The sequence below is a fragment of the Cheilinus undulatus genome, linkage group 18 (genome assembly GCF_018320785.1).
Source record: "Cheilinus undulatus linkage group 18, ASM1832078v1, whole genome shotgun sequence".
In the NCBI taxonomy this organism is placed as follows: Eukaryota; Metazoa; Chordata; class Actinopteri; order Labriformes; family Labridae; genus Cheilinus; species Cheilinus undulatus.
The window spans coordinates 10,627,616-10,652,593 of NC_054882.1; the positions used below are offsets into that span (position 1 = coordinate 10,627,616).

General features: G+C 39.0%; 2 protein-coding genes across 3 annotated transcripts in view; both read right to left on the minus strand.

Moving 5' to 3' along the window:
- Positions 1-1,044: 1,044 nt before the first annotated feature.
- Positions 1,045-6,738, minus strand: wdr89 (WD repeat domain 89). The gene is made up of 2 exons (XM_041813284.1): positions 6,530-6,738; positions 1,045-4,733 (listed from the first exon to the last, which is right to left on the minus strand). The coding sequence occupies exon 2, from the start codon at positions 4,701-4,703 to the stop codon at positions 3,552-3,554; it is 1,152 nt and encodes a 383-aa protein (XP_041669218.1). The 5' UTR covers positions 4,704-4,733; positions 6,530-6,738; the 3' UTR covers positions 1,045-3,551.
- A 2,350-nt stretch (positions 6,739-9,088) lies between these two features.
- sgpp1b (sphingosine-1-phosphate phosphatase 1b) overlaps positions 9,089-24,978 on the minus strand; it is a 35,636-nt gene continuing 19,746 nt past the window's right edge. For both annotated transcript variants that reach the window (XM_041812407.1, XM_041812406.1), the window contains one exon: positions 9,089-19,233. In XM_041812407.1, the coding sequence (XP_041668341.1) occupies positions 18,682-19,233 (552 nt within the window). In that variant the 3' untranslated portion in view covers positions 9,089-18,681. The remainder of the gene's footprint in view (positions 19,234-24,978) is intronic.

A 24,978-nucleotide genomic window follows, 5' to 3' on the forward strand; every position in this document is an offset into this window, starting at 1 on the left:
ACAAAGCTCCCCTGAAAGACAGAGTAAGTAGTACAGTAGTTATTTGAGCAATTTGACTTCCTTCATTCTTTGTAAAGAAGTACAAAGTTGCATAACACTAAAATTATCAGCTAATCAAATGTGTACAAGGTGATTTAAATTACCTTATTAAAGGCAAATCCATCCCCTCTGAGATTACAGGAATTATTTTGAGTATCAATGTAGGTTAACTAAAAACAGGAATAATAACAGGTGTTGATTTATATGACATAGATAATTTCAATAAGAGGGAGTTAACACATTTTTTGTCACATTAACAATGTTTTTTTAAGACCTTTGAATGATGAAAATGTAGCAATGATTGATGTTGGTAGTTTGTTTCTGAGAAATACTCCTAACATTAGAAATTAAAAAAACGATCATTACATGCCATTGACTATATTATAACCAGATGTTTCTTTGAATAAGCGTGTGCTGTGTATCTGATCTGTGTCAGCATCTCTTTTAAAAATACTTCTCAGGTCTGAATCAAAAATCAAACCAGTTACCACTCACATAACTAGCCAATCACAGTGACTCTGTAAGGCAGTTGGCGTTGACCTAACTGCAAGTTTTTTCTACAGCTGCTCAGAAATTCCATGCTTTTAGTAGTATTCTGAAATGTTGATTTCTTAATGGTGTGAACATATTTTCTAGAGAGGATCTGAGCTTTCAGGACATGCATTTAAAAATGTAGTCACTCATTCAGTTTAATCAAAATAAATCCTTTCAGTGGAACAAGGTGTAAACTTTGATAAAGACAGATGCTGGATTCACATGATCATGAAAGAATACTGACATTTTTAATAGATCAGGACTTTCTTTCAGTCATAGAAGGATTCCCCTTAAGTCACACACAGTTCACTGCCACTCATGTTATTCCACTCTTTGCCATTTGAGAGTCGTAGCTGCTCTCTCAGCATGATCCCGCTGAGCTGGGTGGCTCCGATGACTTTCAGGATGTGGTTCGCTTTCTGGATTCAAAGTGAAAAATAAAAACAACTCAGATCAGTGCATGTTTTGACAAAGGGTTTAACTAATCTTTATTTAAACAGGAAAACACCTGTGAAACTTCAGCTTCATGCCATATTCATACAAATGTACAGTACTTGTTCTTCAAAAACATTTGCAGCAATCTGTGTATTTCAGTTAAGAAACCAACATACTTCAGTTCAAGCTACAGGAAGTTTGCAAGATGTGCAGCAGTGGCCACAAACTGAACTACCAAAGGTATAAACCTTCCAAAAATAAAATATAAATTGAAATATGCAATGTTTTTGTTTCTTTAGATGCCCCTTTGGCTGCTTAAAACTTCCCCCATATACTAATGGCAATTAGTCTACATCTACTTCATCTGAAATTAACTATGTTTTGTCTAATTTCCTGCATAAACTGACATCATAACTCACTCAGAACTTCAAATACTTTTCATGTAACTCCTAGTTGACTGGGTAATAGACTGCATTTAAAAGTTGTGCAAACATTAATAAATAATTGGATAACTTCAAACAATCTTTAAAATGATGGTAAAATGGAGGCTGAAACAGAAGACACTGCACACAGATTACACTCAAAAGCTGGCTTCCAAAAGTAGCCATGATCACCTTCTGCAGGCTCTTCCTACCAAACCTGCATATTGAAGTCCAATCGCAATTAGAGAAAATAACAGATAAAAAGATCACTTATTAGTACTGGCTGTAAAAGCAAAAGGTCAATACTGGGTGTAAAGGTGCAGCCATGCTATCTTTGCATTCAGTGACGTAGGCATTTTGACACAATTTGATCTGAGTAATCTAATTTAATGATTAGTGGTAACAGACAGAATCTCCAGTTAGGAGCCCAAATACACAATAATGGACTAAATAAGGCAGGGGTCATAAACTCCATTTTCACAAGGGCAAGCTTTTTCTTGAGTGATGCTGTAGGGTTGGACATTGAAATAAACTGGAATAAAATTTATAGTTTTTGTCTAATTAAAATGTTCTTGTAAAAATATTATTTCGTTAAAAAAAATAATGGAACTTAAGCCTTTTAACAATGAGAGCAGTCCCTATCACCTTTACAGCAGCCAGCCACAAGGGGGCAATTAAGATATTTTAGTTACATATTTCTGGAGCCCTCTTAATGTCTATCACTGAGTTTGCTGCTCATATGCTGTGTTGTGATTGGCCAAAATCACATGCAGGAAACAGATCTGTGAAGATTCTCAGAGGAGGGAAATTGAGAGCCTTATGTGGAAAATTATTGCAAAAAAAGCAACTTTGATCAAAATAATAATAATGTGTTTAGTGTCAAATTAGAGAAAAACAAGTGTGCATCTTGTCTGATAAGCTGGGTTAAAGGTTTTCTTTATACTTCAAATAAAAAAATGGTAAACTATAACATGCCATATGTTTGCCCTCTCAAATTTTCTGAATTCAAGAATCCTCTAGCGGTGCTTTTTTGGCAGCTTTTCTCTCTCATGTGGTCACAAGTATGTTCTTAGAGGACACGGTGTCATGCTATTTGTGAGTTGTGATGTTAAAAGAACTGATGTTTTTGTGAAATACAGCAGCTAGTTTCAATTTGAGCGATGGTTTCCTTTTTACAATTTTTGTTGAGGTTTTATAGAAATAAAAAGGCAAAATGGAACCAAATGAAGAGCTGTTTGGAAGCCAAGCTCATAATATTATTAATGAAGGTACAGTTGTGTTTGTTTGTAACCGTTGTAAGAATGTAATGTCTGGCTGGTTGTGACACTACTTGGTCTGCTTTCTCTCATTGGTTGTTGTGGAAATACCATCCAGATTCATAAATATTGAATGTGTTTGAGATTTGCAAGTCAAGGTATCTGAGGCTACAAGATATGGGGCAATAAAATAATTGTGTTGACACCACACACTTGGGGATTATTCTGATAAATAATTGTTTGTAATGTGCCTCCTTTCAGGGGACACCCCTGCGATCATTGGGGGAGACAAATCTGGCCTAAAATCAGGCTTACAATCCTGTAGTGTGTGGCCAGGCTAAGCTGAGACGATTAATCTGGATCTTTAAAAAGGGCTTTAATTCCCATCACCAGAAGTAAGGTTGGATGAACATAAATAAAGCCATGCTTTCGTTTACAAGCAGAATACAGAAAGATCATGTCAGCTGACAGGGGGATCTTTGATGTGTGCCATTATTTGTTGTGTCGATGCAAAAATTCAGTATAAACAAAGGCATCCCAGACCACATCAGAATGCAGTCTGAGCTACAATATATTAAATCGTTGTTAGATGCGTGTACACAATGTTTTCAGGTCAATCCCTTGGATTTCAAATCCAATCCCTATCTGTACAGATAGGGTGATCATTGGTGGAAAAGGTCTAAAATTGGGCTTCAGATCGTCTACTGTGTTGTTATTTTAAATTTAACAATAATAATAAAATTTTTTAAATATTGCAATGGTTTATTTTATGACTGTTGCTTGTGTTTTATCCAGTGTGCAGGATCACAAATTGATCACAATGATTTTCTGTTGACAGAGTCGTCAGGATCAGTATTTTGACATTTCATTCATTGTCTTGTCCTGCTGCCTTCTTTTCTCTCTGGTAGCCATGTTTTTTATGTGGCCTGGATTTGAGTTTCAAAGCTGATTCACTCTTCTTTGACTCCCTTTTCCCAGACGGGAGCTCCACCCCTCCTGGCTTCCAGAGCAACAACTGAGCGTCTTCTCCTCCTGTGACCAGAGCCTCCCCTGCAGCGTCCCATAAGAAGCAGCGCACCGTGGAGGCATGGCCGCCCTTAAGGCTCCTGAGCAGACGAAGCCCCCCGTCGTCACACTCCATCAGGTGGAGATCCCCGCTGTTCATTCCTCCGACCACCAGCAACTTCTGAGCATCCTCCAGCCATCTTCCTCCCACCAGGTAATCCACGCCTCCGCCATCAGTGAGGAGAGTCAGACTGCGGGCATCAGAGGTGCTGAAAATAGTGAGAGGCTCCTCTGTGTCCAGCTGACCCAGGTCCCACAGGTGCAGGCCCTCATCATGGCTCAGACACAGCAGCTGGGTGTAGCTGGCCCCGGACCAACATACCGACCCAGCAGAGGAGTCGCTGTTACAGGTGGCCAGCAAAGCCTCCTCTTCTGCTCCCCGGCTCAGGTCGAAAACATTCACAAGGCCATCCGTGGAACCGGATGCAAGCCGGTCCTTGTCTTGAGGGTGAAACCGTACCTGTGTGACATCATCACTATGCGACTCAGAATACACCCCAAGAAGGCCGGCGCCTGGTTTCCTGACATCCCAGAAAACCAGGAAGCTGTCTTCATCATTAATCTGCTCGGTTCCGGCACTCAAGAGAGTGTCGCTGCAGTTCAGGTCAAAGCTGCAGAAGCTGTGTGAGGGGTCACTTTTAAACACCTGGGCAGCTGCTGTCCCGGGGCAGCGGATGTCCCAACCCCGAACTGTCCCATCAGCAGAGCCAGAGTAGAGGAAGTCAGAGGAGTTGTGGGAGAAAACAACCCCACAAAGAGGTTTGCTGTGACCTCGATACTCTCCCAGCAGGTTCAGAGTGTCCTTGTTGTGGAGGTGGACGGTGAAGTTGGAGCAGCAGACGGCAAGCAGGCCAGCCGGTTGCAGGGCAACATCCAGCAGGTAGGTGGGCTCTTCCGGGCAAGATCGCCGGACGATGGAGAGACTTTTGAGCTTCTCCTCCAAACCCTCCATGACGGCTGAGGTTGATGCAATTCAACCACTCTAAAAAGGATGAAAACAATAAGAATCAAACAACTGTAGCTGCATTTCATCGACAGAAAATGTCTGACTTTTCTGAACCTTAACTACATTCAATCCTCCAGCTATCTCACTAAAATAATGAATTACAGCCCATTTTATTTTTGTTCTGTAATATGTGCCTTTGTTTTAAAGTGCTTTTACAGTTTTGTTGTTGTTCCTGAGCATCACTAGGTTTTCATTCTATTTCACAACAAAAGGTGAATGTCCCAACCCTCTCATGAAAATCACAACATAAAGAAAGAAGAAGAACTATGAGAAACTGTTGCTAAATATAATTGCCTCATTTGTAAAAGCAAGACTCAGTTCAAGGTTGTTATTGTTAAATATTTCCTCTCGCTTTGTCCATGACTGTGCACACATCGGGACATATGAAGGTGCATTTAAAAAAATTAGAATTGTCGTGTTGTTTTTAACAAAAAAAAAATTAGATTATCATGACAAAGTTATTTTTTTCCCTGTGATTTAATTCAAGAAAAGAAATTTAAATGTTTTCTAGATTCATCTCATACAAAGGTGAAGTATTTCAAGACTGTTTTTGATCAAATGTTGATGATTATGGCTTTACAGATCGCCATCAACCATCACTGACTGTGAAACCTTCCCTCACCCTTCAAGCACCCTGGATTCTGTGCCTCTCCGATCTTCCTCCAAACTCTGGGAAAGTAGATGGTGTGTTTCCAAATGAAACACACCATCTACTTTAATCTGAAAATAGGACTTTGGACCACTGAGCAACAGTCCAGTTCTCGCCCAGGTGAAACGCTTATGACATCTGTGGTTCAGGAGTGGCTCTATACCAGGAACACGACATTTGAAGTCCATCTACCAGACACATTTGTGTGTGGCGGCTCTTGATCCACTGACTCTAGCTTTAGTCCACATCTCTGAAGCTCCCCTACATTCTTGAATCTTCTTTGTTTGACATTCCTCTGAAGGCTAGGGTCATCCCTGCTGCTTTTGCATTTTTTCTTACCACACTTTCCCCTTCCAGTCAACATCCATGAAAATGCTTCGACACAGCACTCTGAGAACAGCCTGCCATTTCAGCAGTGACCTTCTGTGGCTTACCCTCCTTGTAGAAGGAGTCAATGATTTTCCTTTGGGCATCTGTCAAGTCAGCAGTCTTCCCCATGATTGTTGTCGTTTGAATTGAACCAGAGTGAGAGATTAAAGGCCCAGGAAACCTTTCCAAATTGGACTTTGCCACAATATGCTAATATTTTGAGAATGGAATTTAGATTTTCATGAGCTGTAAGCCATAATCATCAAGGTTAAAACAAGAACAGTCTTGAAATATTTCACTTTGTTTGAGATTAATCCAGAATTTAACTTTCTCAAGTAAACCGCGGGGGGAAATTACCTTTTATATGAATTTCAGAATTTTTGTAGATGCACCTGTAAATATTAATTGTAAATCACATCGACATCATCATGCCTCAAAAATATTTAATATGGATATAAAATAATCATGTTTTCGCCCAGTATTTCCAAATCTTCTTGTATATAAATTCATACGTTGTTGGGTTCTACCACAAGATACGTGCTGAATGTATTGGCCAAACTATGCCCCAGACACTGCATATTAGTCTTTAATATGGTTATTAGTCCTTAATTCTAAAAGGAAATTCTTTTCAATGCAAAAATACAACCCTCTTCTTATAGTCAAATTGTGTAACAGCTACCATGCAAACGTGTTTTTCAGTTATGTGTTGCTAAACCGTGTTATTATGCCTTATTTGTGGTGTATTTCATCCCACCTGCTTGACAAAAACGTCCAGAAATCAACAGAAACCGACCGTTAACCTCGAAACGTCCGCCGCCATGTTGGATAAAACATCACGATACACTCTGACGGAAGAACCGTCTTAACATTACCGATATAATATAAAATTAGCATTGAAACATCTTCAAATTTGTTTTGCTAAATCCAAACACGCATGGAGAAAGTAGTATGCTGTGTGTCACATTATTTACAGCCGTGTAGGAACTCTTATTCGACGAAAGTGTCCGCGTTTTATCCGTTCCGCCTGTTAGGAAAACAATAATTAGGTATATTTATGCAACAAAATAATTTAACGAAAAATTATCGGCATTATTTTGCTTTTTAAAAATGATTTCATCAATCTGCTATTTTACATGTCCGGAGGAAACGCTGAAATACTCTTAACGTTTGCGATATACTCTGTGTTAAACAAATGTAGAGAACACACGAGCGTGCCCCTCCTGCCAAATTTATTTATTTTATCGGCTGTCAAAAAGGTTAAAAAAATATCATTTTATTCCGGTTCTCTCTTTCTGAGAACATTTATGTGTGCTTGAGAGTTGAGTGTGGGTGTAACTCCTCGGCTGTCCAGCAGGGGGAAGCAGCGGCTTTCAATGTTTTGTGTAAATAAGGATTAAAAACTGTCAGGACCGAGGCTTTCCAGTTGACCCAAATCTGAGGTGGCACAGTTCAGTCACACAGATACAAATTAACTAAATCCTCAGCCTTTCATGGCAGCTGGAGTGAGAAAACATCACTCTGGCTTCAAACAAAGAAACTGAAACCGTTACTTGCTACTTTAGAGGGTAATATCTACAAGTTTTGATGTACAGAAGACAACAAATGATTCAAAGACTTAGCCATGCTTTATTGCATTTTCCTGCTTATTTTGTTCTCTCACAGCCGTTTCCTTTGGAATGGTCCCATCAGCAGGTGTTTTCATCTTTACCTGTGACTCAAACATTTACAGAAGTTAAACTTCTGTCTTGTGCTCCTTAACGTCTCCAGACATGCCAACAGGGCAGACAAGAAGAAGAGATGGAAGAAACAACAAAGAAATGTCTGTAATGTTCAGGCCAACAGCTGCAGCATGTCTCCTCTGCTGCAGTCGGGCAGCTCTGGCTGAGCATGTGGAAAACTGTTCATTCTGTGACACACCACATCACCACATCACCATCTGTCCATGAAGAGCAGCTCTGCAGGAGCAGAAACAAAAACACAGAAGAGACATGTAAAATATCCTCATGATTTCATTTGAACAGATAAGCCACAAGAACCGTAACATGTACTCTGCAACACATTATGAGAGGTTAGCCAGGTTTTACTCAGGATCAGCGCCCAGAAGAGACTATTGAAATAAGTTTAATGTCGTCATGAGCTTTTCCAGATTGTTTCTTTGACGTCTGATTTATGTTTTTATAAATATATGCAGCTGCATGTTGGTCACAGATGGTTCAGAGGTCTTTCAGTTCTCCCATTATGCCCTCGTCAAAAAAAAACAAAAAAAAAAAACATAAAGCATGTAGCTACATGACTACTAGCCTGAGCTCATGGCCTTGTCATTTGCTGCTGTTGGTCCACTGTGAGACCAGGATGTTTGGAGCACTCCATGCTTCCATCTACTGAGAAGCTTTATGGAGATTCTGATTTCCTTTTTCCAACAGGATTTGGCACAGGGAAGCCAAAACTACTGGGCACAATGCTGACTCCATCCTGGCCGTGGCACAGTGGACCCACTCTTAATCCTCGCAGGGCTTCTTGGGCGAGCCATGGATGTTGCTAGTTCAGTCTAAATGTTATGGACTTGGGGAAGGCTTACATTCATTTACCTCAGGGGGCTCAAGTGGGCATATGGGGTCCTAGGGTCGTTAGTGACAGGATTTAGGCCTAAGCCCTTGAATGACCAGAGTGAGAGGTGTGGCCGCATTCTCAGCACAGTGACTGGTGTATGTTGGCCTCCACCTGGGAGGGGGGTGGTTTCAGGGTTAGGGACCTCAGAATTACACCTCTGCTTTTTGCAGATGTTGTGGTTGTGTTTGCTATTTCAGCTAGTGATCTCTAGCTGGCTCTGGGGAAGTTTGAAACTGAATGTTAAGTTGTACGGATGAGTGTCAGCGCCTTGAAGTCTGAGGCCATGCTTCTCTGCTGGAAAACAGCGCATTGTCTGTCTAGCTAAAGTAAAGGAGTTTGAGTATCTTGGGATGCCCCCTTGTCACCTCCCTGTGGAGGTCTTCTGGGCAGGTCCAACTGGGAAGAGACCTCAGTGCTAACCCAGAGCTCAGTGGAGGGATTACATATCCCATCTTGCATGGGAATGCCCCAGGATCCCTTGAGAGGTGCTGTAAAATGTTAGTGGGTAGAGGGATGTCGAGGTCAAGCTGCTTAGCCTGCTGGCACCATGACCCGGCCCTGGATGAGTAGAAGAAAATGGATGGAGCTTAGTATGCTATTGCTCATATGTTACTAATGGTATGGTAATGCAGTCAGTTACATCTGCTGTTAAATCCAAAAAAAGAGCAGTCAAACCTTTATTTCATCATCATTTTTAATTCAGTTAATTTCACACAATCAGACAGAAACATTCTCATTTTGAATCAAATCAGACAATCTGTGATCATATACATAAAAAATACTGTGAATATGCATAAAATGTCAACTGATGATCCCATGTATCACACCAGGACATGACTAAGAAGCGTGATGTGTTTTAGTTGAATATGGGGAAATGTGAAGTGATTAATTCCAAAATAACAATCTGAAACAAAAATGGTTACTGTCAGTGACATGAAAATGAAGTGTCCTTGAACGTTTTCTGATCATAACTTCTTAAAATAAAAACTGTAGTGAGAACTTGAACCAGTCAGATGTCAGTGTTTTATTTTGATTCATTCAAAAGTCTGTGAGTCATAAACACACTTTCCCCATGCAGACAGCCAGAAAAGAAAAAAAATCTGACCAAAGGTGAAAATGAAATACTGTTGAATTTAGTGTGAGCAGACATAAATTACAGTGACTCATGTTTGAGTGAAGGCATAAGAAGCAAGCAGCAGTGTGGGAAACTAAAAGCTTGTTTTAAAATCACTCATCATGGAAAAGCTCTTCCAGCTTCCCTCACATAAATGCAGCGAAAAAGTGCAAAAGGCAACACAACAGGAGAAAATAAAGAATAAAAACAAAATGAGGGCCATAGTTCCCACATGAATCATAACATCTTTTTCCTGAATGAGAAAAAAAGGCACTCGAGGGACACGTGGAGCAGCCAACTGAGCTACAGGCTACACATTTAACTTTACATTTGGTGAAAAAAAGAGAGTTTTGAAATATAAAAGTCTCTGAGATGCAGTTTTTTTAAAGACAGAAAATACTTCAAATATGTTCATATTTTTAGGGGCCACAAAAGAGTTGAAACATTACACTTCTAGAAGTTCCTATCTTTATTTTTTACAGTTACAGTTACACATCTATGTAAAAAATTCCCTGATATTCTTGTGAATTAAGAAGACATTTGGGTAAGAGGTGCTACATAAATATTTAAATTTCTTCTTGCATAACTAATAAAAACACAACTCATTAATTTCTTCCATTTCCAGTGTTTTCATAGTGGATATTATTGCAAAATTTTGGTTTAAAAACAAATACATTTAAGGGAAATTACAACACTGTAATTGAAGGATTTAGGATTTCAAGATACAAATATAAGAATTGAAAACAAAATATTCAAACAAAATGTGGAAACTCTTTATATAGAATAGGGATTTGAAGTCCTTTAATTTTTGGGCAGAAAAAGTGTTTTACTTTGAAGTTGTAAATTCAAGATCCTCCAAATGAAAGATCATGTGACTATGAAAGGAAAGGATTTTCAGATAACTGGTGATTCTACACAGATTAGCAAAACAACCAAACTCCCAATTTTCCAACTAACAACCTTTTAAAATTAACACATTTTGTAAGTGTTTCATCAAATTATGAGATAAAATTTTGGAACAGGACTGTACCTTATTTCTGGATAAGAAAATTTGCAATTTTTTTTGGAAATTAAAATCTAATCAGAGGATTCAACACTGCCAAAATTATTTCTTTCAGAGCTTGTAACATCTGCAAATGTAATGACTGCCCACAACTCCAGTACAAATCTGCAGCTTTTAATGTAATAGTCCCACAAACATAATAAATATCCCACAAACAGCAGTTGCCATTTGGGGATTTGTTACGTTTATGGGGAGGTAAAACTACTGTCTCAAAATTGTATTAACCTCCCACAAGTGTAACGTCAACATGAAAAATTTAAGTTGTGACCATTGTTGTTTTTGTAGCCTTTTTACAACTGCCAGTGGGATGAAGTCAGCTTAAGCTCAAGTCACATCAAAAAAGTCGTCAAAGCAATTTTTTGTTCACCATGAAGCAGGAAGTAGATTTTTCCGTCTTAAAACAGTGTTAGAGCCATAAATCTTAGCAAATGAGTCAGAATGGGTCGCCATGAAACAGGAAGTAGTTTTTTTTTTCCCCATCTTAAAACACTGGTAGAGCCATGGATCTTAGCAGAGTGGATTAGATGAGTCAGAACAGCACTTTGAGAAAATTATAAACTAAGTGAGGAAATACTGTTCACATAGCCAGATAGGGCCATTTTGTTGTGTTCGCCATGAAACAGGAAGCAGTTTTTCCAGCTTAAAACACTTGAGCCATAAATCTTAGCAGACTGGATTAAATGAGTCAGAACAGCACTTTGAGAAATTTATAAACAGCGTATGGAAATACTGTTCACCCTGCTAGATATGGATTTTTTGTTTCGCCATGAAACAGGAACCTTTTCCAGAGACTTAAAAACCCTTGCAGAGCCATGAATCTTAGTACCACATTTTTGAATGAGAAGAGGACTGACATCAATTTTGGAAAATTCTGCAAAATCCAGGTGATTCTTGAAGTGAGCCCTAAGAGGGGGTTCATCTAATCCAAATCTAAGTTATTCTACTGTTCATAGAGAGCTGACAAAAACATTAGCAGGCTAAGGCTGCACTGGCTCTCGGTATCAAAGAAAGTTTCTGTGTCTAAAGCCTACAGGGTTCAAACACTGAGACTAAAAACACATTTTAAGTGCAGTGGTGAACAGTATTTCTGTATGTTGTTTGATTTCCTCAGAGCACTGTTTTGACACTCCGCTAAGATTCATGGCTCTAACAAACAATGGCCAACAACACTTAAGTTTTCATGTTCATATCAAATTTGTGGGAAATTAATACAACTTTTACAAGTCCAGAAACGTCCTGAAAATTTACGTTTGTGGGAATCTTATTACATTTTCATTAGGCAACTTCTAAAACATTTGTGGGAAATTTATCACATTTGAGAGATTATTATGATAAAAACTGCAGATTTTTGTTACGTTTGTTGGCAGGTGTTAATGTTTGCAGGCTTTTTGCAGACACATAATTACAGTGGATGGCAAATGTGCCACACCTGAGCATTTAAGCTGATAATTATGTCCCTGTATTATTTGGGAACCATTTAGGTAGACACACACAGGTAAACTTTAATAAACAGGTTGTAATCAGATTCAGGAAGTTTGGTTTGATCTTGTTTACCAAGTTCATTACTCTGATCGTTTTTCCATCTGCAGAGGAAACCTTCTCCTGCTGGAATGTAAGATCCACCACTAACAGATGTTTAAACACTTAAAGCTCCTGCTGTTTCTCACCGATGTACTGATACTATAAGAGTCACTGCAGAACAATATAAGGAAATATTTTATCTTAAAGTATGTGCTGTGTGTTTTTAACAAAGGGGTAAGGTTTTAACAGTGATTCTACACATACTGTTCAAAACCAAATAACCATTCATTTTTCTTTTCCCTTCATACTTTGCAGACATGAAAAAAAATCATTTTCAGCCTGTTTTTAACTGATGAAAAAATGCTTTTCTTCTACTGAAACTTAGTGGAATTTATAGACATTTAGCCTGCACATGACTCCACCACAGATTTCACAAGAGTGAGATTATTTTTTGATGATGTGTCAATAATCAAAAGAGACACAGGACAAACTTCCTGTTTGACTGCTACAGAAAGGAAATCACATTCAGACTCAGACAAAGAACAAAGAAAAACACTACAACAGAAAATATGCTTGTGCTGAAGCAAAGCCATGGGAAGTGAAAGAAGACAGGATGGGGCCAGAATACCCATCCTCTTCTACACAGACAATCCCAGCCTGACAAACACACAGGCTGGTCTTCAGTTTAATTATATATGAGCATAGGTAGATTTAAATCTGTTTAATAAAGTGAAGAGACCCGGGCCCAATGTTCAAAAATATTGTGGCAGGATTAAAGACAGGATTAAATCCTGAAATCAGGTTGTTAAAAAATTCAAGAAGAATGATTTTTGAATAAATTGAGGGAATCCAATTCTGTTCATTAATTTGAATAAAACCTTCATTTTCTGTTCATCCATAAAGGATTTTTCTGATCTTACTGGATTTGATCTGGACTGGGGGGGGGGGGGTAAAATCCCACCTTTGTCAGTTAAAGCAGCCTTTTTATACAGAGGTTGATATTTTAAGATATTCTGATGCTTCCACATCCATAGTTAGTGTCCTTCCATCTGTTTGAGCAATTTATCAAACACAAGGCATGCATGATATGGGATTTTTGCAGATATTTACAAATTAATTTTAGCCAATACTGATATCATTTTAGACCTTAAACTTCAGTCCTTAAAACACAAAACTTAAGGTTTGAGGATAAACAACTGAACGCATTTTAGTCCTTAAAACACATTTTAAAGTGTAAGGAATAGTAATAAATAAGGAGAAAGACTTCAGCTGATGTAGGTCTGTTGGTCTAGCCTATAATTTCATTACATGTTCATAGGCCAACAGCTGATAAAGGCCGATTCTTATAACCAAACTATCTGTTGTAAATATCAGCAGAGATGTTCATATCATATTGTGCCTATTATACCGTGCATCCCTATTCAGCACAATATCTCAAGAGTCAATTCAGGGATTTTTCTAGAAAACTGCACAAATGTCCACTCTGACTCAAGAGTGTACTGATTTGATTTTGGAGGTTGGAATTCCAAGCTCATAGTTTTGGGGTTTCATGTTCATTCCTTGCACATGAACAACGTTTCAAGAACACTTTGAGGCATTTTCTTTCACCTTCATACAAATCAGATCAGATTTTTTGGAGGTACAAGGTCAAGGCTAAATACCACCCCAGCTCTTCTTTTTGAGGCACTTTACTTTTACTGGCCGACATTCATATCCTTCGCTTGGGCATGTAACTGCCGTCAGTACATCTTGTTGAACTTTTTTGTTAATGAGTATTGCAAACTGCTTGAGTGGCAAAACAGATGGGATTAAAATCTGGGTTGTAAACAATGTGGGATTTTGTCCTCATAAAATATTCACCAATAAGCAATGATATCAAGTACATAAAACTGTAAAAGAAACCAAAATGTTCCTTAGGGTTGGGTGGATTTTGGTTCTCCTTGTGGACACAGTATGCCTGTGAAATTCCCTTTAGTCTGGATTTGGTACTCTTTATAAATTTGGATCTGGATCAGGTTGATAAAAGTGATCCTGGGTAGAAAAAAGTGACTAAACAAATCCAGATCATTATCATCTGGACTGAACCTTTTAAACAACCAGGCCCTGTGGGTTTACAGCTTGGTCTGCATGCTGTTGTTGTAACCAATAAAAGACAAGAATTAGGTTAATAAAAATAAACTTATAAAGCAATAATCAAAGGGAATATTAGCTGCTGGGGTGGTTTAAAAGTAAAAGGAGCTTTTCTTCAGTAAAAGTAACATTACAGATTAACTTTTAGGACCAACTTCACCTTTTCTACTCAGCTTAGGGGGGCACAGTGCATTCTGGGAGCAGTGCATTTACATTAGGACACAGTACCATTTACATCAACAACATACAACAGGTAAGCTTTTTACACTCTGTTTACAGCTAAGAAAAATCAAAAAAAGCCTGAAATGTTTGTTTTTGACATTGTTGATCAGTTCAGAGGAGAAAGCTCACCAGCAGAAGGCAGCGCCACCTGAACGCCTCGCCAGCTGGTTAAACAGACAGCCCTCGAGCAAGGCACCTTACCCACAACTGCTGCAGGAATGTGTGATGAAACATCAGGTTGCTGTCCAGATGTTTAGTCATTATTGCCTCGAGGGGCGTAGTCTATGCCTGAGACATGTCATTCACATTTCTGAATAACATTCTGCCGAATGTCCGCTCTTACAGACGAGTGTTGGAGCCAAAAATAATACCACTTGGTCATATTGTCCTTGAGCTTTTACAGGACGTCCTGAACACAACAACCCAGTCATAGAAAATGTTTTCATTCCAGAAAATACAACAATGTGCAGAAATGTTTTTCTTTTCCCCCAAAAAGTTGAATGTTTCAGAGGTGATGTAATACACTTGAAGAGAACCAGAGAAGAAACAATCACCTCTTCATAAAATAGAAGCAGGCACAGTGGGAAACATAAATCAATAAATCTACACTCAAGGTTCAGGTGGTTTTTAGTGGTCTCACCGATTCAGTCACTACTGTGACTCAGTGCAGGAAGACGACAGGAGGAGGGAAGGAGGGAGTCCACAGCCACACTGGGAGGTCTTTTTGTTATTTTAGCCAAAGCCTAGTTTAAATTAAACAAATTATTCGGACAGATCTGCACTGTTTTGTTGAGCTGTTGTAGTATACAAAACATCTGAATTTGATCTTGTTAGTAAAGAAAATGACTCGTGTTTTGTTGTAGAAGGGTAAATCTTGTTCTCAGGTTAAGCGGGTTCACATCAGAAGCTACATTACTATCCCACTTTTTGAGTCTGCTCTGATACTTCAACTTTCAACAGAAGTAAAGCAATATGACATTTGGAAACTGGGTTTTGTAAGTGTATGAATTTGTTCAAATGCGGTGGTGTAGAAGCCATAATCATCACAATCAAGATTCCAACTTTTGAAGCTCAATCTTTAAACTTCTGACTTAGCAGGACTCATAAAAGCAAGGTACATGGCCTCTAATGTTATATGAGTATAACATGAGCATTTAAGATTTTTCAGCACAGTATTCTTTGGGGGGGAAAAGTGATTAAGTCTGGATGGGGAGCTAAATTAATGACACCTATAAACTAGATGTGCCAGTCTGATCTCTGTGTGAGACAATGGTCCGATTCAGACTACGCTAAGTAGTTAATCTGTGATAAGGGGTTGATCCTTGAGGATGATCTTTCTTGCTTGGTTCTATGCAGTTCTTATGCTACGTCACAGCCCTAAGTTCTTTGGCCAGTGCAATTTACCAGGCAGAGCCAATATGGTTAGGGGAAGCTAAAAACAAAGGCTAAGCAGTCTGGATATATGCACATCTAGTGATGGTTTGACGACATGTTTAAGACAACTGACAAAACAAAAATAAAGTCTGCTAACTTGGTCGGCTGCATAACAAAGGCAGGGGAACCACCCAGGTGATCGATTGACAGAAGTGCAGTGTTACAGTTTTTATTATGTAAATATTTCTCTGCCTGAACTCTAAAAGAATGCTTGAGAACATCTATTAGCAAAGCTTCAGCGCAGATACCTGGAGCTGTGCAGTGCTTCAGACTAAAAAAATTCAACAGATCACATACCAGTGACTCTGTTTGCTTTCTTAGCTTACCTAAGTGCATGACATTTGGAAAGAGACTATGCTTGCAATATGAGTCTCACAGCTTCAGCTGCTTTGCACATACAGAGCAGCTCAGCAAAAGGTTCACTGTGACAGCAGAAGGTGAGTGATAATATTAGAGTGGTATGTATTAAAGTTAAGGAGTTACAAAGTAAGGATTCCAATCTGATCATCACAGTGACAAGTATCCACCTTATTCCTGGGTTGGCTACTGTAGCTACGGATGTGGGTGGAACTTCCAGTACAATAATGGTAATAGCAAAAATGCATTTTCCGACCGCTTACTAAAGTGATTTAGCGTCAACGGCAGGTATTTTTGAAAGGAATAAATCTTCAATGTAGTGAGTACTGCTTCTGTTAAATCGCCTAGTACCTGTTGCTCTATTTGTGGTAATAATAATGGGACAAAGTTAAATATGTCTTTAATAGCTGTGTTTTAAACAAGCTGGTCACTGTCTGAATGCATCAAAGATGTGAATCTTGTAAAAAATATTTATTATTTATTTTCAATACAGAACTTGAGATTGACCGAACTGAAGAGTTAACTTAAATCATGGATATTAATATAGTTCACACTTTTCAAGAGGGACTAGTTAGTGACTTAAGAGATGATGTTTACATATTTTAATCCCTAAATTGCTCTAATAATCAGGACTAGCATCTCAGTTGTAGTCAGAGTATCATTCAGAAAAAAAGGACAGGAAGTAGCACCTACAATATTTCACACAAAGTATCATGGGAGCTGGGAATAAGGTGAATAGGTCATCAATTTAGCACTAGTATCCAATCCAGGTATCAGAGCTGCATTAGATTGGTGGCCTTCATCTTTTCACTACATCCTATCAAATCACATTTTCTCCCAATTTTAACGTGCTTTGTGTAGATTTTCAATTGAAAAAAGAGCCATAAAAACATAACTTTTCCATAAATTTAAACTTTTTATATATTTACCATGTCTTTCTTTAATCCCAGGCAAAACTATTTAAGTGTTAAAAATTAGCATTGTTTTTTGTTTCTTTTTTGCCTGAGCTGTGTCATCATCCTCTCCCCCTTATCTTTTTACCTCGCTCTGTCTCTCCATGCGTCTTCCCTCCTGAGAGCAGCGTTATCTCTGCAGCCTCCTGCTGGCACGTGCAGGTGTAACTATCCTCGCAGGACGTGGACAAGTGCCATCAAGATCAGCTCTAACAGGAAGCCAGTTTACAGTGTTTTAAAAAAAAATGCTGCACCAAGAAGACAGACTTCTGTCATCCTGGCAACCTTACAGACATTTAAAAAAAACCTTTTTAAATCCATTCTCTACATTTCCCAAACAAAATGGTTCCTTCCTTGTCTCTGTATCTTAAAGTATGTGCCAAGTCATTGCTTCCTTGCAGGAAAAACAATCAATCTCAGAGCAGGGAACAGACAGACATTTGTCTGAATAAAAGACAGGTAAAGTAAACAGAGCAGACAGAGTGGGAGAGCCCTTTTGGAAATGCATTTGTAATCAGACCCATCAAAATGATCTGATTCCTGAGAGCCGATAACAGAGTTTAGGAGCTGTAAATCACAGGGATTTCTACTCCACAGGGGTTCTAAGCGCAAAAGAAAACTCTCTTACTTCCCATCCATGACCTTTATCACAGGAATACCAAAGTTTAAAACCATAAAAATCGTATTGCTCTGAGATGTGAGAAGAACGGAGATCATAAATTGATATCAAGAAGATTCCTGACAAAGAACCACACAATGTTTTAACACTGAATGTGAGCTTAAATAACAAATTAATCATTCAAGTCAACAATAAAGTGTCAGAAGGAAGAATTCTGGATCCGTTTATGATCATTTTTTGTGCCATGTTAACTCTGCCATAAATACTATCTTTGGATTTTGGACTGTATAGAACATCTGACATTTCCTGATGTAACAAACTCATCAAGTTAATGGATGATGAAAATAATCGCTTAACACAGCTGATCAGATACCTTTAAATACTGCAAATTTCAGTCTTCCAAAAAGAAACTAGCATGGTTCTTTGTCTGAACTCTTACCAACATGAACAAAAACATAAATGCAGAGACACAGGTTTATCAGTAGCGCTCGGTGGCACTTTCAGTCTTTCAGAGGCCACTATTAAAAAAGGTTTTTTTTTGCATTTTATGTGAAGCTGGTAAAGGAGGAGTAGAAGTTTGGCTCTATCAAAGCATGTCCTTGCATAACAAGGTTTCTCCTGATTTCATTTATCAATCCAAAGAGCAAAAAAGAGCCATATAACTCACCACAGGTAGAATGATAACAGGCTAGGCTAATCTAGCATTTATCCTGGTTTTCAGGGCAAAGACAGAAGAAGCAGTCTGCTCCTCCTGGGTAATTTTTCTAATCCCAACCAGAACAAATAGGGAAGCTGAGAAACTGAGACCATGCCAGCATTCAGACAAAAGATAAGGTTTAATTCAAAAGGATCTGGAGGAGAAATCAGATCCAAAACCAGCTGATCAGGAGAGCTGAAGGTAGCTGAAGAGCAACGGGACCAGGAACAACACGTTAAATCCAACTGCCCCATAGACAATGTAGCGGTAGGGTAGCTCCACCTCCATGTGCTGCCTGGCTTTCCTCACATCATCACAGGGTACACTGAACACCCAGCACACCAGCGGGATGGTGACTGCCTTCATCAGCGCCCGTGTTGTCATGAGAACCAGCACACCCAAAAAGAGCCGCAACAAGGCTACACCCACCAGACTGGCGCTGAAGGCAGGCATAGCGAAAGGGAGCTGCTCTGGAGTCGGGTCAGACATTAGACCCAGTAGGTGGTTGACATGAGAGGCCAAAGCGATGCCGGCACCCACACCTAGGATCTGAGCAGTGTCGCTGCGAGATGTGCTCCAGGTGTCCAGGGTGAAGGAGAAGAGGCCGAGGCCCAGGGTGATGGAGATGATGATGAGCGGGGCGTAGCGGCAGTTTAGGTTGAAGCTGTCAATGGTGTCCAACACTGGCAGGGAGAAGAACAGGATCAGGGTGCTGTAGAGGAAGCCGACTATGACGTCCTGCAAGAAAAAAAGAACAGCACTGTTACTAAATCACACACAGATCATGCTGTGTAAAACTACTTACTAGGGAGCATGCATGTTAAGTTGACTGAACAGTTACACACCATATTCCTCATTAGTTGGCACAAGAATTACTAATCAAACAAATGTGTCATTTATGTAACATATATGCTGGCACTCAATGCTGCTCAAAGGCCACTAGACAGGGCTGTGGCCACAGACTGGTTACAGCTCTGGCTAATTCTCCTCTGGCTCTAACACCTGAATGTAAATAAGAACAATGAGCAGACAGCATCTTGATGAAGCAACACATCTGAAACTATTTTGATCTAGAAAATTGGATTAAAATTGTATTTAGGCTTTCAGGTTAAACTGGTACATCAACTCTAGCAATGCATCACCACATCCAGTACAAGGATGTGGATGTTTACCTGTAAGAAAGACCAAGGCTGTTGGTGGTAGTGCTGCTAGCATTAGTTACACTTGGCAATTAAATTACACAATTTATCAGCTGCTGTTTTTCTTGTCATAAGACTTGTTGATCAGCCTGACTTTAAATCTGTTTAACCTACTGGGATAATCATGTAATCTCTTTTGTTGCAAAAAAGGCAAAAGGTCTTGTAGTTTTACCAAATTCAACTGTAAATCCTTTGTAGACTACTAAAACCACACACTGGGCATTAAAAATTGGATTGCCCATTTATCAAAATTTCATGCTTTTCCAGAAAGTGAACAGTGATGTTCTCTGCATTTATTTGTTTATTTTTTGAAAGTTTTCTTTGACCTATTTGTGAAATATTTATACTTTAATCTTTCACTTAAAGTAGCAGACAGAAACATAAACATTACTAGCACATACATGCCAAGAGTAGTCACTGCAAAGTGTCTGCTCTACCTAGACTGAACACCGGCAGCTGATCAATACACATCCATAAAAGCTTAAAACTAGCAGCATAGGTCTGCCTCACAGCTGCTATAGTCTCAGCACCAGCAAGGTGAGGAGAGACGGCGATTGAGAGAGTGGTCAACATGTCATGTAGAAGGCAGCTGAGTTTCTGATTAGCTAGTTGTATGCTAGTTGCAACTATCCTGGGTAGGTGTTTGTTTCAGACTGGGTGATTTTGATATAAAAATAAATACAAAGTGCCAAAGACTCACAGACACAGATTTATCAAAAGAAAATGTTAAATGAAATGAAGTGAAGTGTATTAAGTGCACTTACTACAGACTTACAGTCAGAAACTGTATAGGCTGATCCATTTCAATAATTACCTCCATTCATCAGATAAGGACTTTTGAATGGAGATGCACTGTATTTTTATTGCTTTGTGTTCATAACAATACCCAGCCCTAGTGAACTCTGGACACAAATACAAAGGACATCATGGTCATTTGTTTATTTACCTGAACTGTAAACTGACATGTGGCTTCCTGCAGCAACATCTACTCTATGTGTGGATTCAACCGCCCATATCAGAATTAACTGTAACTATTGGCATAATATCCTAATGAGAACTAGTTTCTGATTGTACACTGAAAAAAAATTTGTTAAACATCTTTAAGATTCTTAGTGTTGCAATTTTTACTGACGTGAATTAACTGAGAAAACACCAAACAGTCAAAAACTTTCTGTTGTTATGCAATGCAATGTGAAACACTACTAATGTATTAGTTTAACTTGATTAAAAGGCTATTGATAGGAATTGATAGAAATCATAATGGTTTAGAAATTGATGGAAAATGGTTGAAAACACTTTGACACACTTTCTACCACTCTGAAAGAAATAAATCTGATTTTCCTAATATCAAGTTGCTTCTCTGTGTGTTAAATATCACAGTAAACTGGTTTCTTTGGCCTCATTACAGAGATTAATTGGCCAGACATTGTTACTCTACACTAAGCTTACTAGAGATCTGTTTGGCTCTGTTCATTGAGACCTGAGCTAATTCTGATGAATAGAACTAAAGCTGGTATAATAAAGCTTCCTGGTTCAGATATGTTCTGTTAAAAATCCCTGTAAAGTGAAATCCAAACTTTGTGTCTTAACACACCGGATATGTTGGAATAAGGTACACATCTGAAAACACTGAGATCTACATGTGGTTGAATTTTTAAATTGCAACCATTAGAAAATTGAAGCTGTATTTGAGCAGGGCAAATATAGGAGCTCATGTCATCACCAGTGTTGATGGGAAATTACCCCGCCCCTCCCTTAACGCTACAATGACATAAAATCACCAAGCTGTTCATCTGTTGTTAGCTGATATTACTGCCTTTATTTAAAGTTAACAGCCAGCTAAATGCTGTGTTTTTGTTCATTATGAGGTAAATACCCCAGATCTATCAGCTACATTAAATGCATCACAACAGAGGGATTTGTACCAGAAAACAGAACATTTAAGCCCCAACTTCTGTCTCTGCTCTGGCACAGAGCCAGGCAGCTGCACTTTGATCAGAAGAGTTTGAGATGATAATATATCTCCTGAGTGGGCGTGGCTTCAGCTAGTTCAACAGACATGCCCACACCATCCAAGAGGAGATTTACTGCCTAATTTTTCATGATTTTAAATCTTAATTTTATAAACTTTAGGATGTTTTATTTGACTGAAAATTAGCATGTTGGTTCATAACACAGTGGCCTGTCATACAAAAAGGCTAAAATATATATATATATATATATATATATATATATATATGGATTTTTAATCACTTTAATATACTGACTAACAGTATAGCCAGTGCAGCCTGGCATATACAGTAGCAGATTGTGCACATATGAAAGTGCACTCCAACACGAAGGGAGTGGAGACAGGGCAATGTGTGGTCGAGCACAGACCAAACAATAGTTCAATTTTTGCGCACTTTGTGCCCTCTACTTCACTGACCCGCTGGACAGGATGCATGACTGAATGACCCTTATACAGGCTGACTGCAAATCCTCCAATTAAATATAAAGTAACAAATGTTTAAGGAAACGTGCACAAATTCAGGTTCAAAAATCTGTGCTAACTGTCTGCAAAGGACTTCTTTATTTATAAGTATATTTAGAGAACTTGAGGTATATTTTAGAGACTGTGGTGTCATTTTGTGTTTTCACAGCAGTAGAGCGTAAATCATCCCTTAATAGTCCCTCATCAGGCTGACCTGGATGTTTTCAGTATTTGTTTTAGTTCTAGATAGCATGTCTTATCAGTGCCCACTTTCTCTGAAAGAGAAATCGATGAAGGTTACTGTAAATTCACCCCACTCCCCCTCTCTGCCAATTGCTGCAAACATTTCAGCGGTGCCTGACAGGTTAGCCTACTTGGAAAGCCACACTGTAATGAAACCAAGGTCCAGTTACAGTTTAAATATCTACTTGGCAGCTTAAATACATGTTTAGGTGAGTTTAGGCCTGATGTCAGTCGGTCATTAACCCTGCTGAACTATGAGAGCTTACGTCACAGACAAAAAGGAAGGACACACTTCACTTTCCCAGCATTTAAAAAGGACTCCGCTGCAGTAAGATAGCCTCTCAGAGTCACCATGATTCATCTCCTTACTGCTGCCACTGCAAACTGTTATCAGACTTCCCTCTCATAATGACACACACTCATAAACACCGTCAGCCGTCTGTAATATCTCCCTCCACAGAGACAAGAAGCAGCTCAGAAACAATGACCAGCCCAGCATTAGAAAGTCCAAAAAGAACAAAGAGGCTGAAAAGATGCACTAAGAGAAGTTTTGGCCAATGCTTTTACCTTAAGTGCTTTCCAATGAAAATAAATGATGGAATATATCGTCAACATGAGTGGCGTCAGTGGAAACTCATAGAACTACTATCCTTGAGAGAAAAGCCTGGCTGAAACTCATGTGGAATTCTTAATGGCTTAATGGGGCCTGCTACCAGCAGCCATTAAATGATTTTAGATAATCTGTTCTTCTCAAAGATGTAAACCACGTCAACATAAAGCAAGAGTGCTTGCTTTTGCAAAGCTATAACACTTGCTTTATGTAGCAGTTAACAGATATCAAACTCAGGAAAAAAAACTGTCTGCTCAGAACAGATGGGGACAGTAATGCTGACATGTCATGCACAAACTTTCCAGTGATCAGGAAGGTAGAAAAGCCACCTCTGACTTAAAATTGATGATCTGTAAATAAAATCAGAAAATGACATAATCATTACTTTAGTTAGGGGGTTAAACTGTCTGGAACCGTCAGCGGCTCCACCCTTCATCCACATGTGTGGAGACGGTCTAGAGCTGTAGTGCATGATAAGGATGAGTGTTGCTTGAACTGTTTGAAATGTCCCTCTTTCATTACAGGAGAAGGCATTGATATAACAGGTGAAAAAGGTATCTACCATGTGTACTACTTAATTTAGATGAAAACATTATTATAATCATAAATAATTATCCTTAACTGAATACAGTGTTTGTGACATGAATTATCATAATTTGTGCTGGTGCAGGCTGTAATGGATGATGGGCACTGAAGGATTGAGCATTAATGGTCAGAAAACCAGCAGGATTGTGCCTTGCACAGGGCTCTAGTGCACAGTGAGCGGTCGGGTGAAAGGTTTGTAGATGTCAACAGCATCAGTAGCAGGGCAGCTATTTGTTTCTAAGCTCTTCCTGCAGAACAAAGAAGCAGGAAGTAGTTTCATTGGGCGTGATGATTTCCAGAACACATTAAGTACCCTGAAGGCCTGGCAGAGCTGACCACTAATGGCTCACTGTGTGTTCATGCTCCACTATCTGAAACACAACAGATCCCACATGGCCTGACTGTGGAGGAGCGATCAGCCTTCAGACTGTGTTATCAGGTGGAATGAGCTGTCTGCATGAAGAGTCATCTCATGTAACCACTCTTCTCAGGTCCCGCCAAATATTTTGTTTCTCTAATCAATCGTGTAAATAAATTCAGTTTTTATGTTGCTTTAAGGAAACATGAAGCTGTTACCTATGGGAATCTACACTCTCCAAGGATACAGGTTTCTCAGGCAATTGCAAAATACATCAGTCATTACAACTATGCTAAGTTTAACTGAAGCATTTTGAGAAGCAGACATGGATTATGTGTAATTCAATGTTTCAGAGCTGACTTAAAGGGGAGATTTGAGTGAAGATCAGACCAGAGGGATTATTAAGATCTTACAGATAAAGTGACATCACTGCTTACTAATGGAAAGTGAACTAAAATGACTAAAATGCAACTGTTCCCTTGGTAACAGACATTATTTACATCCCTTTGAGATACAGTGTGAGGTGAAATAACCATGAAGAAAAGCAGCAGGACTTTTTTGGTTACAGGCAGATGATTTCGTCCAGACGGGACCATGAGTGGTCACAGTCATGCTCTGAGTGTTAGGCGGGAAGAGTAGGAGGAGGAGGAAAAGGACATGTGGTGTAGACACTTTAAAAGGACAGCAGAGTAAAAGTACTTCATTGGAAGGAAACAGGTGGTTAAAGAGGCCCACTGTTGTTGGTAAACAGACAAAGAGCGCACCCGAGGGGGCTTTATTTTTAGACAATGCTACATCCTCTGATAAGACAGGTCCACAAAAATAATCCTGCAGCTGAACCTGTAATTAATGAAGGTGAACAGTAGAGGTTAACAAATTGAAGCATTTGATAGAAGACTAACAAAAAATATATCAAGTGATTCACTGCTCTTGCTACTGAATTTATATAGCAATATTTTAAAAGAAAAATGCAGGTAAAACATGATCAAATACATTTAAAGCTTAAACTATATTA